The sequence below is a fragment of the Quercus suber genome, unplaced genomic scaffold (genome assembly GCF_002906115.3).
Source record: "Quercus suber isolate HL8 unplaced genomic scaffold, Cork oak 2.0 scaffold_477, whole genome shotgun sequence".
NCBI classification, from domain to species: domain Eukaryota; kingdom Viridiplantae; phylum Streptophyta; class Magnoliopsida; order Fagales; family Fagaceae; genus Quercus; species Quercus suber.
The window spans coordinates 505859-524346 of NW_027069928.1; the positions used below are offsets into that span (position 1 = coordinate 505859).

The following is an 18488-nucleotide window of genomic DNA, read 5'->3' on the forward strand; positions in this document are numbered from 1 at the left end:
GGAGTTTGCTAAACAAAGCAAAGATTAAAACTGAAGTTAAGGTCTGATCAATTAGTGTGGCAAGCTAAAATCACTCTAATTTGACGTCGAACTCAGCTGGATTGGATTACACTCTCTTCGTGTTAGAACTTAGAACAGAAGCCTTTTCTCTTTCAAGACTCAAAAGACAAATGATAAAATTGATGCTACACGTGAAAAATATTGGCATGGGGAGCTGAACCTTCGCAATCACTCAATCCTGCTCATTACGTTTCGTGTCTCTATTCTATAGTATACCAACATCTTTTTTCTCTTTATTTTATGATCCCATATGTATGTGTGTTTCACACCTAAAATTTATATTTATGTGAGAGTGTGGTGAGTCTAGTTTGCTCATTACCAAACATAGATGATGTGAGACCATTTATAACCGTTAGATGCGGTTGCATCAATGGTCCAGATCCATCAAAAGGGGTGGTCCCCAAAAGCAGATCAGCAAACTCAAACCAAATTGCATTGGGATGAAGTGTAGCTTGCAGCACCTCATGTCCAACAAAGACACCCCGCCATTTCCCAAATAATATAATCATCATCACGTTACATAATAATAATAAGTACACCTTATCAATCAATCCAACCAATTATAAATTGCCTTAAAAAAAAAAAATTCAATCCAACCATAATAAATTGTGCTGTGCCAAAGATATTCCACAACACCTGCTATTTGGGAAAAAAAAAAAAAAAATCATAGGAAATAAAGAAAGCAAAACGTTAGGAGACAGAGACACCAGACCAAACCCCACACACAACTAGAAGCAGTTATATTGAAGCTTAAGAAACCCACCCAATCACCCCAAATCAACCATACCTGTCGGCAGCAACCACAGGTCTTGAGTCCTGTACACAAAAACAAAATAAAAAAAGAAAACAAAAAAGAGAAAGACGGAGTTCCCGAAAGAGAAGCAAGAAAGAATTAGGAACTAAATGTTGCACAGAGTTTATGTGTTACAGAGAGAGAGAGAGAGAGAGATATCTGATACTCTACTAGTGTTTCAGATTCAGAGCTAAAGTGAGTGACAGTGAGTGAGTGAGTAATGTTGGTCCAAGACCGTTCTAGTTCAGCCCCGAAATCACCGAAAGGTCCGAAATCCAAGCTCAGAAATACTTTACAAAACCGCTTCTCTGAGGCCAAAGCTCTCGATTTCTCAACATGGTTTTCCGACAACCTTTACAAGATCATCACCGTCCTCCTCCTCATCGCCACCGTCGCCGCCCTCTTCTTCCTCCGAAATGTCGGCGACACTGCTGCTCTCCTCTGCTTCGAAACCCAGGCCAAAAACCTCGAGAAGATCCAATTCCCCAACGTTAATTGGAATTCAATTTCACCCATTACCGACAAGTCCCCTTACGTTAATTTCCGAACAGAGCGTTGGATCGTCGTTTCGGTCTCCAATTACCCAACCGATTCGCTCCGAAACCTCGTCAAGATCAGAGGCTGGCAAGTCCTCGCCATCGGTAATTCCAAAACGCCATCAGATTGGTCCCTCAAAGGTGCGATTTTTTTGTCTTTGGAACAACAAGCACAGTTAGGTTTTCGTGTTGTGGATTTTCTTCCTTATGATTCTTATGTTAGAAAAACTGTTGGGTATTTGTTTGCGATCCAACACGGTGCGAAGAAGATCTTCGACGCCGATGATCGTGGAGATGTGATTGATGGGGATTTGGGTAAACATTTTGATGTAGAATTAGTCGGGGAAGATGCTAGGCAAGAGGTTATATTGCAGTATAGTCATGATAATCCCAATCGGACCGTAATTAACCCGTATATACATTTTGGGCAGCGCTCCGTTTGGCCTAGAGGGTTGCCATTGGAGAATGTGGGTGAAATTGGGCATGAAGAGTTTTACACTGAAGTGTTTGGTGGGAAACAGTTCATTCAGCAGGGGATCTCTAATGGTTTGCCTGATGTTGATTCCGTGTTTTATTTCACGAGGAAATCCAGTTTGGAAGCGTTTGATATTAGGTTCGATGAGCACACCCCGAAGGTGGCGTTGCCACAAGGAATGATGGTGCCGGTTAATTCTTTCAACACGATTTACCATTCTTCGGCGTTTTGGGGTTTGATGCTTCCTGTTTCAGTTAGCACAATGGCTTCTGATGTGTTGAGAGGGTATTGGGGACAGAGGCTTTTGTGGGAAATTGGAGGTTATGTTGTAGTTTATCCCCCAACGGTTCATCGATATGATAGGATTGAGGGATACCCATTTTCAGAGGAGAAGGATCTTCATGTGAATGTAGGCCGTCTGATAAAGTTTTTGGTTTCGTGGAGATCAAACAAGCATAGATTGTTTGAAAAGGTTTTGGAATTAAGTTTTGCAATGGCTGAGGAGGGGTTTTGGTCTGATAAGGACTTGAAGTTTACAGCTGCTTGGCTTCAGGACTTGCTGGCTGTCGGATACCAGCAGCCAAGGCTAATGTCACTGGAATTGGATAGGCCACGGGCAAGTATTGGTCATGGAGATAGGAAAGAATTCGTCCCACAAAAGTTGCCTTCCGTTCATCTTGGGGTAGAGGAAACAGGAACGGTGAATTACGAGATTGCAAATTTGATTAGGTGGAGGAAGAATTTTGGGAATGTTGTGCTTATTATGTTTTGCAATGGGCCTGTGGAGCGTACTGCTCTTGAATGGAGATTGCTTTATGGGCGAATATTCAAAACAGTGATTATTTTTTCAGGGGCAAAGAACCCAGATCTTGCTGTTGAACAAGGCCAATGGGAGCAACTATACAAGTAAGTTGTTAACATAATGCATTTTTACTAATTATGTATACAATTTATTATCATTATTGTCTTGTCTTTGCATATCGTTAGACTATTGAATATTACTTTCTACTGTGTTCTTTTGGTTACTGAGGAGGAGAGCTTAAAACATGGACGATGCTGCAATATAATTTTCCAAATGAGATGTCTTTTCAAAATTTATGCTTAGTGAGTGAAAACTTTGAGACAGTAGCATTTGTTGGCCATGTACAATCATGTGAAACTGTTGAGATTGTCATGAAATTATTATTGTTTATTATTCGAACATGTTAATTGACAATGTATGACTTTAAGCAGCAATGAAGAGAGCAATAGTATTCAGTTGCTGTGGCTCTCCTTTTGGTTTTCTGTTTTTCAATTTATCTATATTCAGGGTAATTAACTTTCAAATTCAGGTAAAGTTGGTTCCATAAGAGGTGTAATTTTCTATGAAACTTGAAATGAAAATTTGTGGAAGTTAGGAGAAGAACAAAAACATGCATATCTTATTGGATTGGATCTCTGGTGGTATATAAGATCTAATGGGTATGAGCTGTGAAGTACTTGGAAAATGCTGTTATGAAGTTGCTCCCAATATAAAGTTAACTTGGAAAGGCTACTTTTTATACAAATTGCATCACGAAAAAAGGGTTGCGAATTAATAGTTATTGAACTTGACCTTCATGATGAAAATGGTAGATGTTAGGTACATATCAGTTGTGGACTGAGTAGATCATTAGATTCAATCTAACACTAATCATGTGCTGGAAGGGCAACTCTTAGACCTGCTACAAAAGAGGTATACTCAAAGTTCTGCGTCCATAGATTTGGCCTGTGCTGTACTTGTTAGCCTTGAACTGGGGTTGTCCTGATGAACCTAAAAATGAAAAGAGAAGAATTTGGGGCACACTGTTAAGTGGTCCAAAAACACATTGGTTAATCTTGAAATTGAAGAATTTGGTCCAAAATCTGGTTTGGGAATAGTGTTGTTGTAACCTTGAAGTTGAAAGTGCTAACGTTTGCCTATCTAGGCTCCAAATGGTTAAACAAAGAATTCAGATTTAGAAAAGGAGAGTGTTGTTACTGTTACAAATATGAAATCTGTAAGGCAGTGTGGACTTTTTAGAATCACTCTCCAAGTAGTCTCCCATTACAACAAACATTGAGTTATCATAAAATAGTTGGTCTCCCCCTTCTTTTAGCTTCCTTTCCCCCAACCCAAATTTTATCCCTCTAGTTTGGTTTGGATAAGTGTTAGTTTGAGTTGTTGCTTATTATTAAATCAAAGTTTGCTTAGAAGCAACCTTAGGTTGTTATGTTGTCAATTTGTTTTATTCTTAATCATTCAGTTACTATTGACGATGATGGAAAGGAGTAAGTGTAAAATTGAAGTTCTAACTGTTCTATATGTTGGCTTTTACCATATATAATTATTTTGAAACTCTAGTTAGTTAACATGATTAAAGTTTCATAATCATGGGGTCTAATTATTGTCTAATTCTCTTTTCAGACACTTGCCTAAGATTTTTGATAGATATACCAGTGCAGAAGGATTTTTATTCCTTCAGGATGATACGATTCTTAATTACTGGAATTTGCTACAAGCAGACAGGAATAAATTGTGGATTGCGAATAAGGTAATATACCTTCAATTACTCTAACATTGATTTCCCTAATATGAATATTATGGTCTCACAAAGAAAATCTCGGGCCACGTATATTTTATCAATGATAAAAGTGGATTAGTTTTTGCATTGGAAACCATTAGAATTGCTCTCTTTAACAAATTCAATGGGATTCAGGTCTCCAAGTCTTGGACTACTGTGTCAACCAATGGCAACTCAGATTGGTTTTCAAAACAAGCAGACATGGTAAAGAAAGTTGTTAGCATGATGCAAGCTCACTTCCAGGTCAATTATAAGGAAAGCATGACGGATAGCCAGAGCATCGCCATATACAGTTCTGAGGTATTCTACATTCCTCGGCGCTTTGTAGCTGACTTTGTCGAACTTGTTAATTTAGTGGGTGGTCTAGAAATCCATCAAAAGGTTGCAATCCCCATGTTCTTTGTATCAATGGATTCACCGCAGAATTTTGACCCAGTGCTTAGTTCAATGATCTACAAGCAAAATCCACCTACAAATAATTCTTCAACACTTTATTCTGCTCAAGCAACTGCAGTTCATCCATGGAATGTGTCAAGTGAACAAGATTTCATAAAGCTTATCAGAATAATGGCAGAAGGTGACCCTCTCCTAATGGAGTTAGTATGAAGGTAATGTGATACTAGAAACAACAGCAAGAGAGAGGAAGCAAGAAACATGTTCCACTATTGTTGACAGTTATACCAAACTGTATCTTCTTTTTTGTCTTGTATTTTTTATTGAATTGGGGGGGGGAGGGGGGGGGGGTAGGGTTTTTCTTTCTTTTCTTTTTCCTTTTCTTCTTTCCATTTTTGTAGATTTACCTTGTATGATTCATTACTGATTGGAGATTCCCTCCACAGAAAAATGTAATCTTTTTTTCTTTTTGCTCATGAATATATGAAAAGAGAATTGTATTTAACATTGACAATTACTGTTTGATTGAATGGTTAAGATTTTTTGTAAATACTACATTGGATCTTGCTATGACTTTGTGTTTTCAATAAGGAAATATGATGAAAAGTTGAGAGTTGCACTGTAACAATGAATCTTCAATTTACCTAACCTTGTAATTATGACATGAAGGCCTTGTTGAATTGTTTTCTAAACCTTGCTTCCATAGCTGGCCTACTGGCTACTGCCAAAAATAATTAAAAAAAAATAAAAAGGAGGTTGCATAGACCGTAAAAGGCTGTAAGGCAGCGTTTCTTAAGAGATTAGATATGTATTATTAATGCAGAGAAGAAGCCTTCTTGAAGTAAATATGTCTATGATTGATGAAAATGATTCCCAATTTCGGTTAAAATTAAAGAAGTAATGGGAAGAAAAAGCAAAATTGGTCTCATCCGTCATGTAGTGATGAAAAGAAGTCTAAAGGAAAAAAGCTTGGTCCCTCGAGATTTTATTGTGAATGGTCCCCTGCATAGACTCTTTATTTTTGTCCCCCTAACTCGCTTGTTCTTCTGATAGATTTCAAATGTGGGACCTGTATTACATTTAAATTTGAAAAGGAATGCTAGACAGCAATATGCGAGAATCATAGATGAAGATGCTCCTGTATATAAACATATTGTCATTGATGTCAGATGCAAGGTCCTTTCACTCAAGAATTGGTTAAGATTCTTTCATTGAATTAGAAGATTTGCGGACTCATAACACTCATGTATTAGCATTATTGATATTAGCTTATTACCTTTTTTCTTTTTCTTTTTTTATTTTATTATTATTATTATTATTATTATTATTTTTTAAGTTCTTAATGACCTGTTTGGATGAAGTGGGAAAGGAGGGAGAGTGGAGGGGAGTAGAGTAGAGTTGACTAAAAATAAGCTAATTTTGTGCTGAATCTACTCTACTCTACTCTACTCTATTCTTCCTTCCTCTTCCTTAATTCAAACAGACCATAAAAGTTTCTGCTGTAATTTTGAAGTCGTTTGTTGCCTGTTGCTGTCTGGTTGCAGCTCTTGATGCTTGTAATCTGTACTAAGTTGCTGTTTTGAATAAATATCTTTGTGGGACCTGAAAGAAGTGATATCTCCTAAATTTCTTCATATCTCTAGTTCAAATTATCCTACCAAAACTGCCCTGGTCACTTCTTTTCCTATTACCTCTCTTATAACTCTTTAATTTTCTTTTCAGAACAAGGGATGGAAGAATCAATTATCTTGATCAATATTACTATCACTATGATGGGTTGAACCATTATCCTCCTCTTTAGATGGGAGGAGAAATATTATTAGGTTATGAGACCATTTCTATTTTCTAAACACAGTCAGTCTGAAGAAACAGAAGAAATATTCTATGCTATATTGCTATGTTCCCAACACAATCAAGACGGAAAAAAAATAGTAGGTAAAAAATTTACTTTGTCTCCATAAATATGGGTTGGTAACATTGGGTCCTTAAAATTCAACCATAGCAACTTAACCCCTAGGTTCTATATATATATATATATATATACACATATGCGTGTGTGTTCCCTTGTTGCTATCTCACTTACTTTGTCTCCATAAATATGGGTTGGTAACATTGGGTCCTTAAAATTCAACCATAGCAACTTAACCCCTAGGTTCTATATATATATATATATACACATATGCGTGTGTGTTCCCTTGTTGCTATCTCACTCAGAGAAAATAATATTTTACCAACATAAAATGACTACCTCAGTAACTTCGGTAGCATAAAATAGTACCCCCATCAACAGCTTAATGGCATTTTTCTATTTTTTTTCCCCTCTTTCCTTAACTACCAAAACCCTAGCATAGTTGAAGAGCCTATGCTTGTGGGTATTGTCTTAATGCTCTCAAATTATCTTCGTATAGGATGGGTGAAGACTTGTTAGGAATTCAGATATCCAGTGCTTAGATCATATAAATTATCAACTGCTCTCGTGGCAGAATTACAAGAATTTATAGTAGTATATTTCTTCTGGTATGTGATACTCTAGCCTCATTTTTTAAACTCTGGTTTAACACCTTCTTTTGTACTAGTCTGATGCTAACACTTAATCTAACTATTCAGGATTAATAGACCCACGAGAAATGACAATATTATCATGATAATGGCAAAGTATTTGTTGTACTAATAATGTAAAGGCAATAGCAACAGCACACAGAAGGCTGTATCCCCGAAAATGAATTAAATTACACTGGGCAATGGATAAACAAATTCACATTACATACATTCCGCAAAATTACAGCAATGTACCCTACAGAGAGAGAAACTCAAGGAAATTATCAGTGTTTTTGGTATTTGCACTTTACAAACTCTCTCACAGTTGATTTGCAGTTCACCTATCAATCCCTTCAATCTTGTCTTCAACTTCTGAGTACAACTGCCTTAATCTCTCAATATTCTGTTCAGAGGTCTCCCAGTACCCACGTCCATTGGCCTCCAAGAAAGTTTGAACCAACTTCCTGAAGGAATTTGGATTTTTGCTCATTAGCCTGTTCAACATATCCTCATCCTGAATGAAAGTCGAGTTGGCCTCTTCATACACCCAATTATCAACTTGGCCAGAAGTTGCACTCCACCCAACTGTATTGGTAAGCCTTTTCTCAATTTCACGAACACCCTCGTATCCACTAGCCATCATTCCTTCATACCACTTGGGGTTCAACAACTTTGTTCGGGCATCAAGACGCACAGTCTCAGAAAGGGTACGTACCTGCAATTCAAGAAACCAATTCGATGAATGGTATCACTAGGTCTAGTTATGGTTTTTACATCATAAGAAATAAATTAAGATTCTATGACTCACCTGAGCATTAGCTGTGGTGGTGTCTGCAACATATGCACTAGGCTTCTTCCCATCCTTCCTCAGGTTCTGTACTAGATTAGTTGGGTCTGAGTCAAAGTAGTGACTCACATCAGTGAGTGAGATCTCTGAAGAATCGAGGTTTTGGAATGTGGCATCAGCTGTGCTTAGAGCCATCTCAAAAACTTTTCTTTTCTCAGTCATGCCTACACCAGGGGCATCACTATCAAAAGCAAAAGACTTTCGGCTCAAGTACATGTCTTGAAGCTGCTTCTCGTCATTCCACGAAGAATTCTCCACAGCAAGATTTATGTTTGAGGAGTAGGACCCTGAGGCATTGGAGAAAACCCGAGTTGCAGCTTCCCGAACACCAATCCCAAGGGTTTTGGCTTGTTCTAGAGCATGCTTTCTCACATAGTTTTGGTCTTCTGGCTCATCTAGTTCAGCTACCATCTTTACCGCCCGGTCCAGGAGATTCATCTGTGAAGAAAATAAAGAATTTTGATGAAAATTTCATTAGCAGGACTGCCAGGACACGGTAAAACACAGTTCAAAAAAGGAGGGAGGAGAGAATGAGAAGAACATAATGTCTTGATAGAAAATAGGTGATACCCCTTCATTCAAGGTTTTGATTTCAAGTTAGGACATGATTTACAGTGCTGCAGAATTTAAAATCATACCTAAATGGCACTGTTTAGAAAATATAATCAAAATACTAAGAATTGTAAATTGATATCTCTTATCTTATGTAAGAATTAAGATTCAAAATCCTGATTCACAGTATATTAGTTCACAAAAACTACAATTCTACAATTATTGAGGTATACCTGGCACTCCATGTGACCCTTCTTATATCATTTAATGTTAGAATCTACACAAATGGGAATGATGATTAGGATTTATACCTGATTGATAAAGAGATCTCTGAACACTCCAGAGCAATTAACAACGACATCAATCCTAGGCCTTCCAAGCTCTTCAAGGCTTACTGGCTCCACCCGGTTCACTCGACCTAATGAATCAGCAATTGGCATTACACCAACCATCCACAAGACCTGAGCCAAGGACTCACCATAGGTCTTAATATTATCTGTTCCCCACAATACAAGTGCTACTGTCTCAGGATACTTTCCCCCATTGTCAGCCTTCTGCCTCTCTATCAACCTCTCCACCACAATTTTTGCACTCTGCATTGCTGCTATTGTGGGAATAGATTGTGGATCAAGTGCATGAATATTCTTTCCTGTTGGCAATACTTTTGGGTTTCTAATTGGGTCACCACCAGGCCCTGGAAGCACATATTTTCCCTCTAATGCTTGTTTCAAACTCCCCAACTCATTATCAGCCACAACCAGCCTCAAACACTCTCCTAAAAACTGAAACAATGTTCTAAGTTTTTCCCTATCAGCCCTGTAAAATTTTGTGTTAGACAAGTACTGAACCCATGGTTCATTTATGCCAAACCCAAGGATCGAACTCAGTTTATCAGCTACATCAACAACTTGGCCCTTCTTATTGGTTGTTTTCTCAACAAAGGAAGTAATTGCTCCACGTGATGCCTCAGTTATTTGCCGAAGAAGCTCTACATCCTTCAAAATTCCTTTGTCACTCCCTCTATAGACTTCCTCTATATCTCTTCCTACAGTCTCGGCTAGTATATCTGGGAGTGATGAAATTCCATCTTCAGGACGGTTTAGCGCAGCAATGTTAACCAGAGTTGCAACTGCTTCCATGGCTGATGGAGGCTCACCAATGACATGGAGCCCACAAGGCAAAAGGCGGGATTCAATCTCCATGATCTTGGAATATACCTTTCCAACCACAAGATCTCTTTCATTTGCTGAGATTGCCTCTCCCTCATCAGGGAGTTTCACATCCTTGTCAAGATTACATTGTTTAGCCGTGCTGATGATAGAGTTCACAATTTGTGGCCCACGGCCAGTGTCTTTAAGGGATTGATATGAGGAGATGAGCTCACTTAACTGCTTAAGCCCCTTGTATAGCCCAGCATTTTCTGCCGGGGGAGTTAGATAGCTGATGGTATTGGCATAGCTCCGGCGCTTTGCTATTGTTGCTTCAGATGGGTTATTAGCTGCATAGTAATAGACATTGGGAATATTCCCAATCAGACTGTCAGGGTAGCAGACATCACTCATTCCAACCTGTTTTCCAGGCATGAATTCAAGTGATCCATGAGTGCCAAAGTGAAGAACAGCATCAGCTTTGAAAATTTTCTCAACAAAAGAGTAATATGCTGCAAAGCCATGATGTGGGCTAGCTGATTTGGAGAACAACAGCCGCATTGGGTCACCCTCATAGCCAAATGTGGGCTGAACCCCAATGAATACATTACCATACTGTTTACCATATACCAATAGACTCTCTCCATCGGAGTTTAGATTCCCAGGAGGTTTTCCCCAGTTTTCCTCCAATGCTGTGGCATAGGGAGTTAAGCTTTGGTATTCACGGACACCCATTTTGTAAGCAATGTTCAGATTTGGGCTGCTGAATTGGGCTTCTTTGTCATGAATTACATCTTCAATCAAGGCTTCTGAAGTTTCTGGAAGGCCCTCAACATTATAACCATCCCTGTGGAGTTCTTTTAGAACTGAGTAGATGGACGAAAAGACATTAAGGTAGGCTGCTGTTCCAACATTTCCTTTGTCAGGAGGGAAACTGAAGACTGTGATTGCTAGCTTCTTCTCTGCCTGCATCAGTGCATGTATTTATCAAAATAAGCTCAGGAAAACAAAAATCTAATTGCCTTTAAGTACATTCTCTACAGAAAAGAAAAGACAGAACATCACTTAAGGAATGAAGTTTCAAATTGCAAATCAAATACAGATCATGAAGTACAGTTTCTAACGGTCAAGGATTTTCTACAATGTGAAACAGATGAGAAAAATGAAAGAGGAATCTTCAACATGTCCACTGAAACTATTTGGATTCTAGGTAATGACAAAGTTCAGAATAAAAGGTATGTTAATCCTTTTCACTATTGTCAACATCCAAATCATGCTTTAAAATACTTAGCATCACGGCCGATTCAAAATTATATATATATATATATTGGTGAACATGCACCCATGAATAAGCTAAATTATTAGCAAATATGGATTAGAAAATAAGCTAGTGGGGTACAAAGGTCTAGAGCAACATCATTACATCAATAACTCTTAGTATTCTTAATTGATAAGTCAACATCCTCATAATTATTTTCAACACTTTTCTCCAAAGTCATTTGTAATTTTGATTTCAAAATTTTGAAACACAAACAATTCTGTGTTAGTCACTACTACACATAGAGCTTTTCTGGGGCTGGAACTCTTTAAAGCTGACTTAGGTTTTCTATTATTTGCAAATCATATTGTAAAAGGGAAACTAATAATAAAGTTACCATAAGCAATCTAGGAAAACACTATTTATTGGGAGAGAGTATTTAGCACAAATGCAAATATACCTTTGATTTCCTCTTCAATTCACCCCATCTGATTGCTCTAGTACAAAGTTGCTCCACCCTCTTGTGAAGAGCATGTGATTTTCCTGCAATCACATTACATCGTTAATTAACCCTTAAGAAAGAGGGCATCTGAGATATAGTGTACTGAGTCAAATTGAAACAAGACAAGGCAGCAATAAAACTACGTCAGCTCATGTAATAAAACCATTTAAAATAAAATGTAATTTATGGTTAGAGTGGGTCTGAGTCTGTACTTGTTTTCAGAAGTAAATACTACACTTGATTTAAAAAGCAAAACTTGCTTTTGGTTTTTTCCTGAGACTATTTCCAAGGTGATGACTTAGCTATAATCAGACTATAAAAGCAATAACAATAAAATGAAATTGTAACAACAATAGAAATAATTGATAAGGAAGATATACTTGCCTGTTCTAGGATCCCGACCGGCAAAAACAATGGGCTCCATGCCTCCATCTAGCTCTGGCAGAGCAACTTGCAAAGCTACCTGAATTGGGTGAAGCCCCAAAGTACTATTCAACCATTCCTCAGTTGTCTGAAATACCAGAGGCAATGCAACAATATAAGGCACATCAAGCTTCCTCAGTGCCTCAACAGCCCTGGGATGATCCTGCCTGGCTGGCCCCCCTACAAGTGCAAAACCAGTAAGTGATATCACTGAATGCACAAATGGCTTCTTCGTGATTGGATCAATCAAATACCTCTCCACAGGCCCTGAAAAGTCAAGCCCACCAGCGAAAATTGGAATCACTTTAGCCCCTTTTGCCTCCAATTCCATAATCACAGCCACATAGTGACTCTCATCCCCAGTAACAATGTGACTCCTCTGCAAAATCAGACCAACAATTGGTGCATTTGGACCCTTAAGCTTCTCATTAGCATCCTTTCTAGTATCATACCAATTCAAATACTCCTTCACATCCTCATACATACAAGGAGCCAAAGGATGCCAAACCCCACTATCCAAATATAAAACCGGGTCCGAATACTCAATCTTGATCCCCTTCAGGGCAGGCACATAAGACCCAGAAATCATTTTCAAGAAATTCTGCAGGTTATCAGGTGAGCCTCCTAGCCAAAACTGCAAACTAAGTATATAAAGCCTAGCATCCTGAGCCTTATCACTAGGCAAATATTTCAAAACCTTAGGCAAAGTCCTTACAAGCTTTAACATACTCTCTGCAAACCCAGCAGACTGCTTCTTCCTCTTAAAGAGCTGGAAAAAGGGGCTCTTTGACTGTCCCAGCTGTGACATACTGAAAGACCCCAGCTTGTTGAGTCTCATTACCTCAGGCATTGAAGGAAACACCAACACTGCATCAAGTCTTTCCCTTTCTTTCTCCACAGCATCCTTAACCTTCAAAGCAAGCTCCTCAACAAAAATCAAAGACCCAATAAAGATATTGGCATCCTCAAGGTCTTTACAGAAGGCTTTATATGTTGATTCATCACGAAGCTCTTCAACCAAGTAACCAACAACTTGAAAGGAAGCGTTCCTCTGGTTTTGGTTGAGAGCCTGGACTGCGGCTGTGAGTGATGATTGGTATTGTGCTTCTAAGACTACATAGACAATTTTGACTGTAGGGAGGCCCTGTTTGTTGTCTGGGACAATTCTACGAACTTCTGGGCTGGTTTGCGTGAATAGGCCATTGCCAATTGCAGCACATTTTACTTTTAAAATGGAGGACTTTGATGGGTTGGTTTGGTGGGGTTTCTTGGGGAGGAAAGAGTGAAGAAAGTAATGCTTTGTAGAGAGAGAAGAAAGGTGGTCAGCTTTGGAGGTTGGTAACGTAAATGGCGAAGATACTAAAGAAGCCATTTAAGAAAATTGAGTAAAGGGTTTCACTCTCAGTGTCTGTAAATGATAGTGGACATAAAAGAGAGAGAGAGGAAGGGAGTGGTCTGTGTTTTAGTTTCGAATTCAGTGTTTCTTCCTCTTCTCTCTGTTTTTTTTTCCCCTTAGGAAGGCTAAGGTCATGTCTTTATATTTTTGTGTGTAAAGGTGTTGAGAAATGAAATAGTTGGTTTTTATGGTTAGTGGTGGAGTGAGGAACACGTGGCAAAATGGGTGGTGTAGGAGTCTATAGAGTGTGTGAGTTAATTTTGAGGTTGAGTTTGCTTTGCAGCCTGCAGGATGTGAACAGAGAGAGAGGCAATGCAATGGTGTGGTCTACCTGTCTATCTATTAGTGTCTTTATGATGGAGTTTCCTGGATTTTGATTGGTTAGAGTGGATTACCCATGAGAAGCAGAGTGGATGATGATGGTACTGATGATAGAAGATGAATTGGCAAGATTTTTCTTTCACTTCAACGGTGGGCCTTTTCGGCTTTTACTTGTAGAAAGATTCTTGTTTTTGAGTTTGTGCTTCTCGTTGAAAAGGAGTTGATATTTTCTGTGATACTTATGAGACCAGGTGCCTTGCTTTATGCCAAGCAATCTACGACCCTATAGATAGGGATAAATGAAGAGCACATTGTTTATGTTTCACTCTCTCTCTCTCTCTTTGGGCCTCATACTCATAAGGGTATAAAGAAGAGCATACTGTTATTGGGCTAAACAAAAACATGGTACAGCCATGAGGAAGCCCACTAAAATCTATGTGCCTTTTCCTGCTTGGACATTTCTCACACCGTTTGAACTTGGATCTTACGCGGATAGTTTGAATGCATAGCAGTGAAAGAACTTCCACAGACGGACTCATGGACCAGCAAATAAAAGTATGGATTTTGTTAGCCAATGCACTTGGAGTAATCTATTGGGTTTCACTGCATTGAAAAGTAAAACAAACATATAAAGTAAAGAAGCATATACTATGCTACTTTAATTGACTTTTACACGTTATTCTAGGGACACAAATGTTACAATGAACTTTGACATAACTGGTACATTGACAGATTAGATTACATTTTTAACACATGGAATTACTATCGGTTCTTGTGAAGATCAATCCAATTACCACTTGACATGTGTATTAGTTATGGTAAAGTATGTGCAAGAGTGTCTCTAGATTTTTTGGACTTATATTATATGCGACCCAAAAAAAAAAAGAAGCTAATTGATCACAATAAAAAATTCAACCTTAACCAATTTCTTGAGACACTTGTTAACCAAACCCTTATAATTTCTTTAAATAAATGTTGTGAGACTCCAAAAAGAGCTAATCAATTACAATAAAAAATTCAATCTTAACCAATACATTAAGACACGTGTTAACCAAAACCCTTGATATATATTACTTGATTATTGAGAAAAAGGGGTGAGAGGAGGAAAGGACTAAAAGTGAAAACACTTATGAAGAGGATATTAGAGCCCAAATTTTCTTCTATAATTCCGGGAAAGTGAAAAGGCTGTAGCATGTACTTTTTGCCGGAACGAACATGCAATTTAACATTTTTAGAGACATGTTTTGCCTCATTAGGTTGCGTCCATCCCTAGTCCCATTATCAGTTTAGCAAAAGAGGCATCAAACGTATAGTAGGCATTCTTGTTTCAATGAACTACCAATTTATTAAATTAAGAACATGATTCTCCACACACACAAAAACAGAGCTAAAAACATTTTCTAACACGTTATTCTATCACTTCTTTCTTCCAAATGCCTGGTAGGATAGCCAATGTCAAGATGTCCAAGCATGTGCCTGCATGTTCACCCAGAGACGTCCAAGATTTTGGTTTTATTTTCTTTCTCAGAATGTTTGCATTATATAAGTGCGTTATGAAAAAAAAAAATTCATTTAGATTACGTTTGGGAGTTCATAAGGGAATAAAATGGAATAATTATAAAGGAATGGAATGAAATGTATATAAATTAGATAAATGAATGGAAGAGAATGAAATTAAGTAACTTTGTTTAGATGTTTAAAAGTAAAGGAATAGAAATGAATGAAATGTAAGTAACCTTGTTTGGAAGTAACATATTATTATTACTACTAGTCGCAGACCCGCGCGTTGCGCATGATTATTTTTTATGGTGATCTCATTATTATTATTATTTTGTAATTTGAACTAATTTAATGAAAAGTAATGCATTTCATAATCATATTTATCACAAAATAATTTTTTATTATTGTAGAATTGTTTTATTTAAAATTTGAAACCTTATTTTTACCATAGTTGGTTGACTAATTTTTACATCTCTAAGTCAATTAAACACGTTTTGCATGCTACATGTAAACCTTCTTTTCCATAAGGGTTGAAATAATGTTCGTAATATTTTTTTTTTTCTATGGAAGTTAAAAAGAATAAAATTCACCTTGTCTTGATGTTTTCTAAAAATTAAATTTGGAGATTCTCTTTCAATAGTTGTGAAAATTCCAAGCAATAATTCAGAAGGTAATACATGTTACATGTTCATGCTTTGATTGTGTAATTGTATAATTGATTTGGGTTGTAATTTATAAGTTGAATATGGTGGTGTATATCCAAAAGGGTTTAACTATATTGTTTAGGATATTGAATATGGTGTTGTGTGTGATTTATAGAGTAGTGACGGTTGTAGTAATTAAAAATTGATTTTTCATTGTCTTTTAAGTTAATAAAAACCTTACATATACTTTTTTTTTTTTTTCAAAAAAGCTTTACATATATATTTTTTTTTAACGTGAATCTTTACATATACCTTAATAAGTAAACCCTATACATTTCATTTTCTTAGATGCAAAAAAAAAGACATCTATTCCGTAATAATAGTGGCTAATTAGTTTTTTCATGTTCTCATTTATAATGTTTCTTACTATTATCATATTTTACTGTCTGTTGATTTTCATAATAGAGGTATTAAATGAGAGTTAAATTCTTAGAACCTTTCATTAGATTTTAAAAGTCATGGTGTGTGAAGAATATAAGCATTTAAGGATTTTTTTTTAATATTTTATTATTTATAAATAATGTTAAATGAAATGTCAAAAAAAAAAAAAGATTTTGAAAAATTTCATCTTTATTGTTATAAAAACAATTTTTATTTATTGAATAAAATATTATACGTTTAATTTTTTAAAAATGAGACAAAATATAAATAATTATGATATGGGGATGTTGCTAAATTTAAATGTTGAATAAAATAAGATGAGAATAAAATAATAAAAATGAAATGTATAGCAATAAACACCATATTATTTTAGTTATGCTATGTAATAAAATAATATTATATTTTTATATACTATCTTTATAATGCAATAATATAACATTTAACAACCAATGAGAATAAAAAGATAACAACATAAAATATAAAACTAAATCATATCAAGCTGGATTACCTGTCAATTCCAATTTTGGCAAACTAACTGACTTCTAGTAGTCTAAAATTGATTTCTACGATGCATTTGGTGGAGTTTTCAATACTGTATCAGTATGTTTTAATGGTCAACCTGTTACACTAAAATAAAATAAAATAAAATAAAAACCCAAAAATTGAAGGAAAAAGAAATATATATATATATATATATAGAGAGAGAGAGAGAGAGAGAGAGAGAGAGAGAGAGAGGCTTTTGTGCGTGGAAAAATAGAAATTATGCATGGAATAAGAGGGAGAATGACAATTTTATAGCATGAGGATAAGAATAAGAAGAGTCAAAAATAAAGGAAGATAAAAAGATAGAATAATATTAATATTGAGAGTAGTGGGGATATGAAAAGTTGAAATAGAATGAGAAAGGTTGAAGAAAGTTAAGGTAGAGAGTAGTGGGGATATGAAAAGTTAAAATGGAATTGAAAAATTAATAATAAATAGGAATAATTAAAAAGAAGATAAATTAAATATGATATTTTGATTGTAATATAATAGAGTTTTTAATTCACTTTAAATGTTAAAATATTGTATAAAAAATTGGAAAAAAATTGATAATTACATGGCTATTGACATGGCTCAATAGGAGCGTAGCAACATTAAATGCTACGCTTCAGTTTTTAGTAATATATAGATATAGATATAGATTAGACCCTTATTTTAGAATAAAAGGTTGAATATATCGGGGTATTTTGAGAGTTTTAGTAAAAAATTCACTAAATCTAATTCCATTTCTTCCAATTCCTCTTAATTTTGGGAGAATGAAAATTTAAACAACATGTTTTCAGTTTTTAAACAACATTACACGCATTTTCACACACTTTTTTCACTCACATGTATTTTCAAAAAATATAAACAACGTTACTAGAACAATGTTATCAAACGGTTCCTTAAGGTTTTAAGAGAATAAAGAAGAATGTGTATTCTCTCCTACCCATTTCATTCTCTCTCACTTAAACTCCCAAACAAGAAAATGAATTTTCCATTCCTTCTATTAAACTCCCAAACAGGGGAAGAAAACAATACTCTAAAATTGTTCTTTTCATTCCATTTTCCTCTCCCAACGGAAGCTTAAAGAAAAAAAGACAAGATTTTTTTTTTTTTGGTTGAGAAAAAGGAAAACAAGAAGTTTAATCCCTAATTTCTTATACTCTACATTTTTTAAATCATGTCTTATACATTAACTTATCAATTAGTTCATAATTGCATCAAACATCAAGAAGTTTTAAACCCTGTCTAGACTGCAAACATTTCCATCAAGATCCAATAGGAGATCTTTAACCTTATTGTTTTTTTCCTTTCTATTTTTTTTTTAATTTAATTTATTTAAGATTTGATCCCCAAGGCTGAGGGAAGAAGAGATTCAAAGTACTTATTGTCTTTATTAGTATAATAATAAAAGGGAAGGAACATCAAATTTTACAACCCAAAAAAATAAGGTATCTATGGATTTTCAAGAGCCTTGAAGCTCAATGGCTCTACTTGTTCCCTTTTATGAGAAGAAAGGTTTAAATCCCTCTTCTCCCACTTGTGAAAATTGAA

At 36.1% G+C, this 18488-nt stretch overlaps 2 protein-coding genes across 2 annotated transcripts; one reads left to right on the plus strand and one right to left on the minus strand.

Annotated features, from left to right (window-relative positions):
- The first annotated feature begins 757 nt into the window (after positions 1–757).
- Positions 758–5412, plus strand: LOC112034358 (probable glycosyltransferase STELLO1). The gene is made up of 3 exons (XM_024067175.2): positions 758–2770; positions 4290–4416; positions 4582–5412. Exons 1-3 carry the CDS (start codon positions 1074–1076, stop codon positions 5050–5052), a joined length of 2295 nt encoding a protein of 764 aa, XP_023922943.2. The 5' UTR covers positions 758–1073; the 3' UTR covers positions 5053–5412.
- A 2071-nt stretch (positions 5413–7483) lies between these two features.
- On the minus strand, positions 7484–13694 carry LOC112034327 (magnesium-chelatase subunit ChlH, chloroplastic). The gene is made up of 5 exons (XM_024067140.2): positions 12069–13694; positions 11643–11725; positions 9088–10890; positions 8186–8662; positions 7484–8092 (listed from the first exon to the last, which is right to left on the minus strand). Exons 1-5 carry the CDS (start codon positions 13477–13479, stop codon positions 7715–7717), a joined length of 4152 nt encoding a protein of 1383 aa, XP_023922908.1. The 5' UTR covers positions 13480–13694; the 3' UTR covers positions 7484–7714.
- Positions 13695–18488: the final 4794 nt, after the last annotated feature.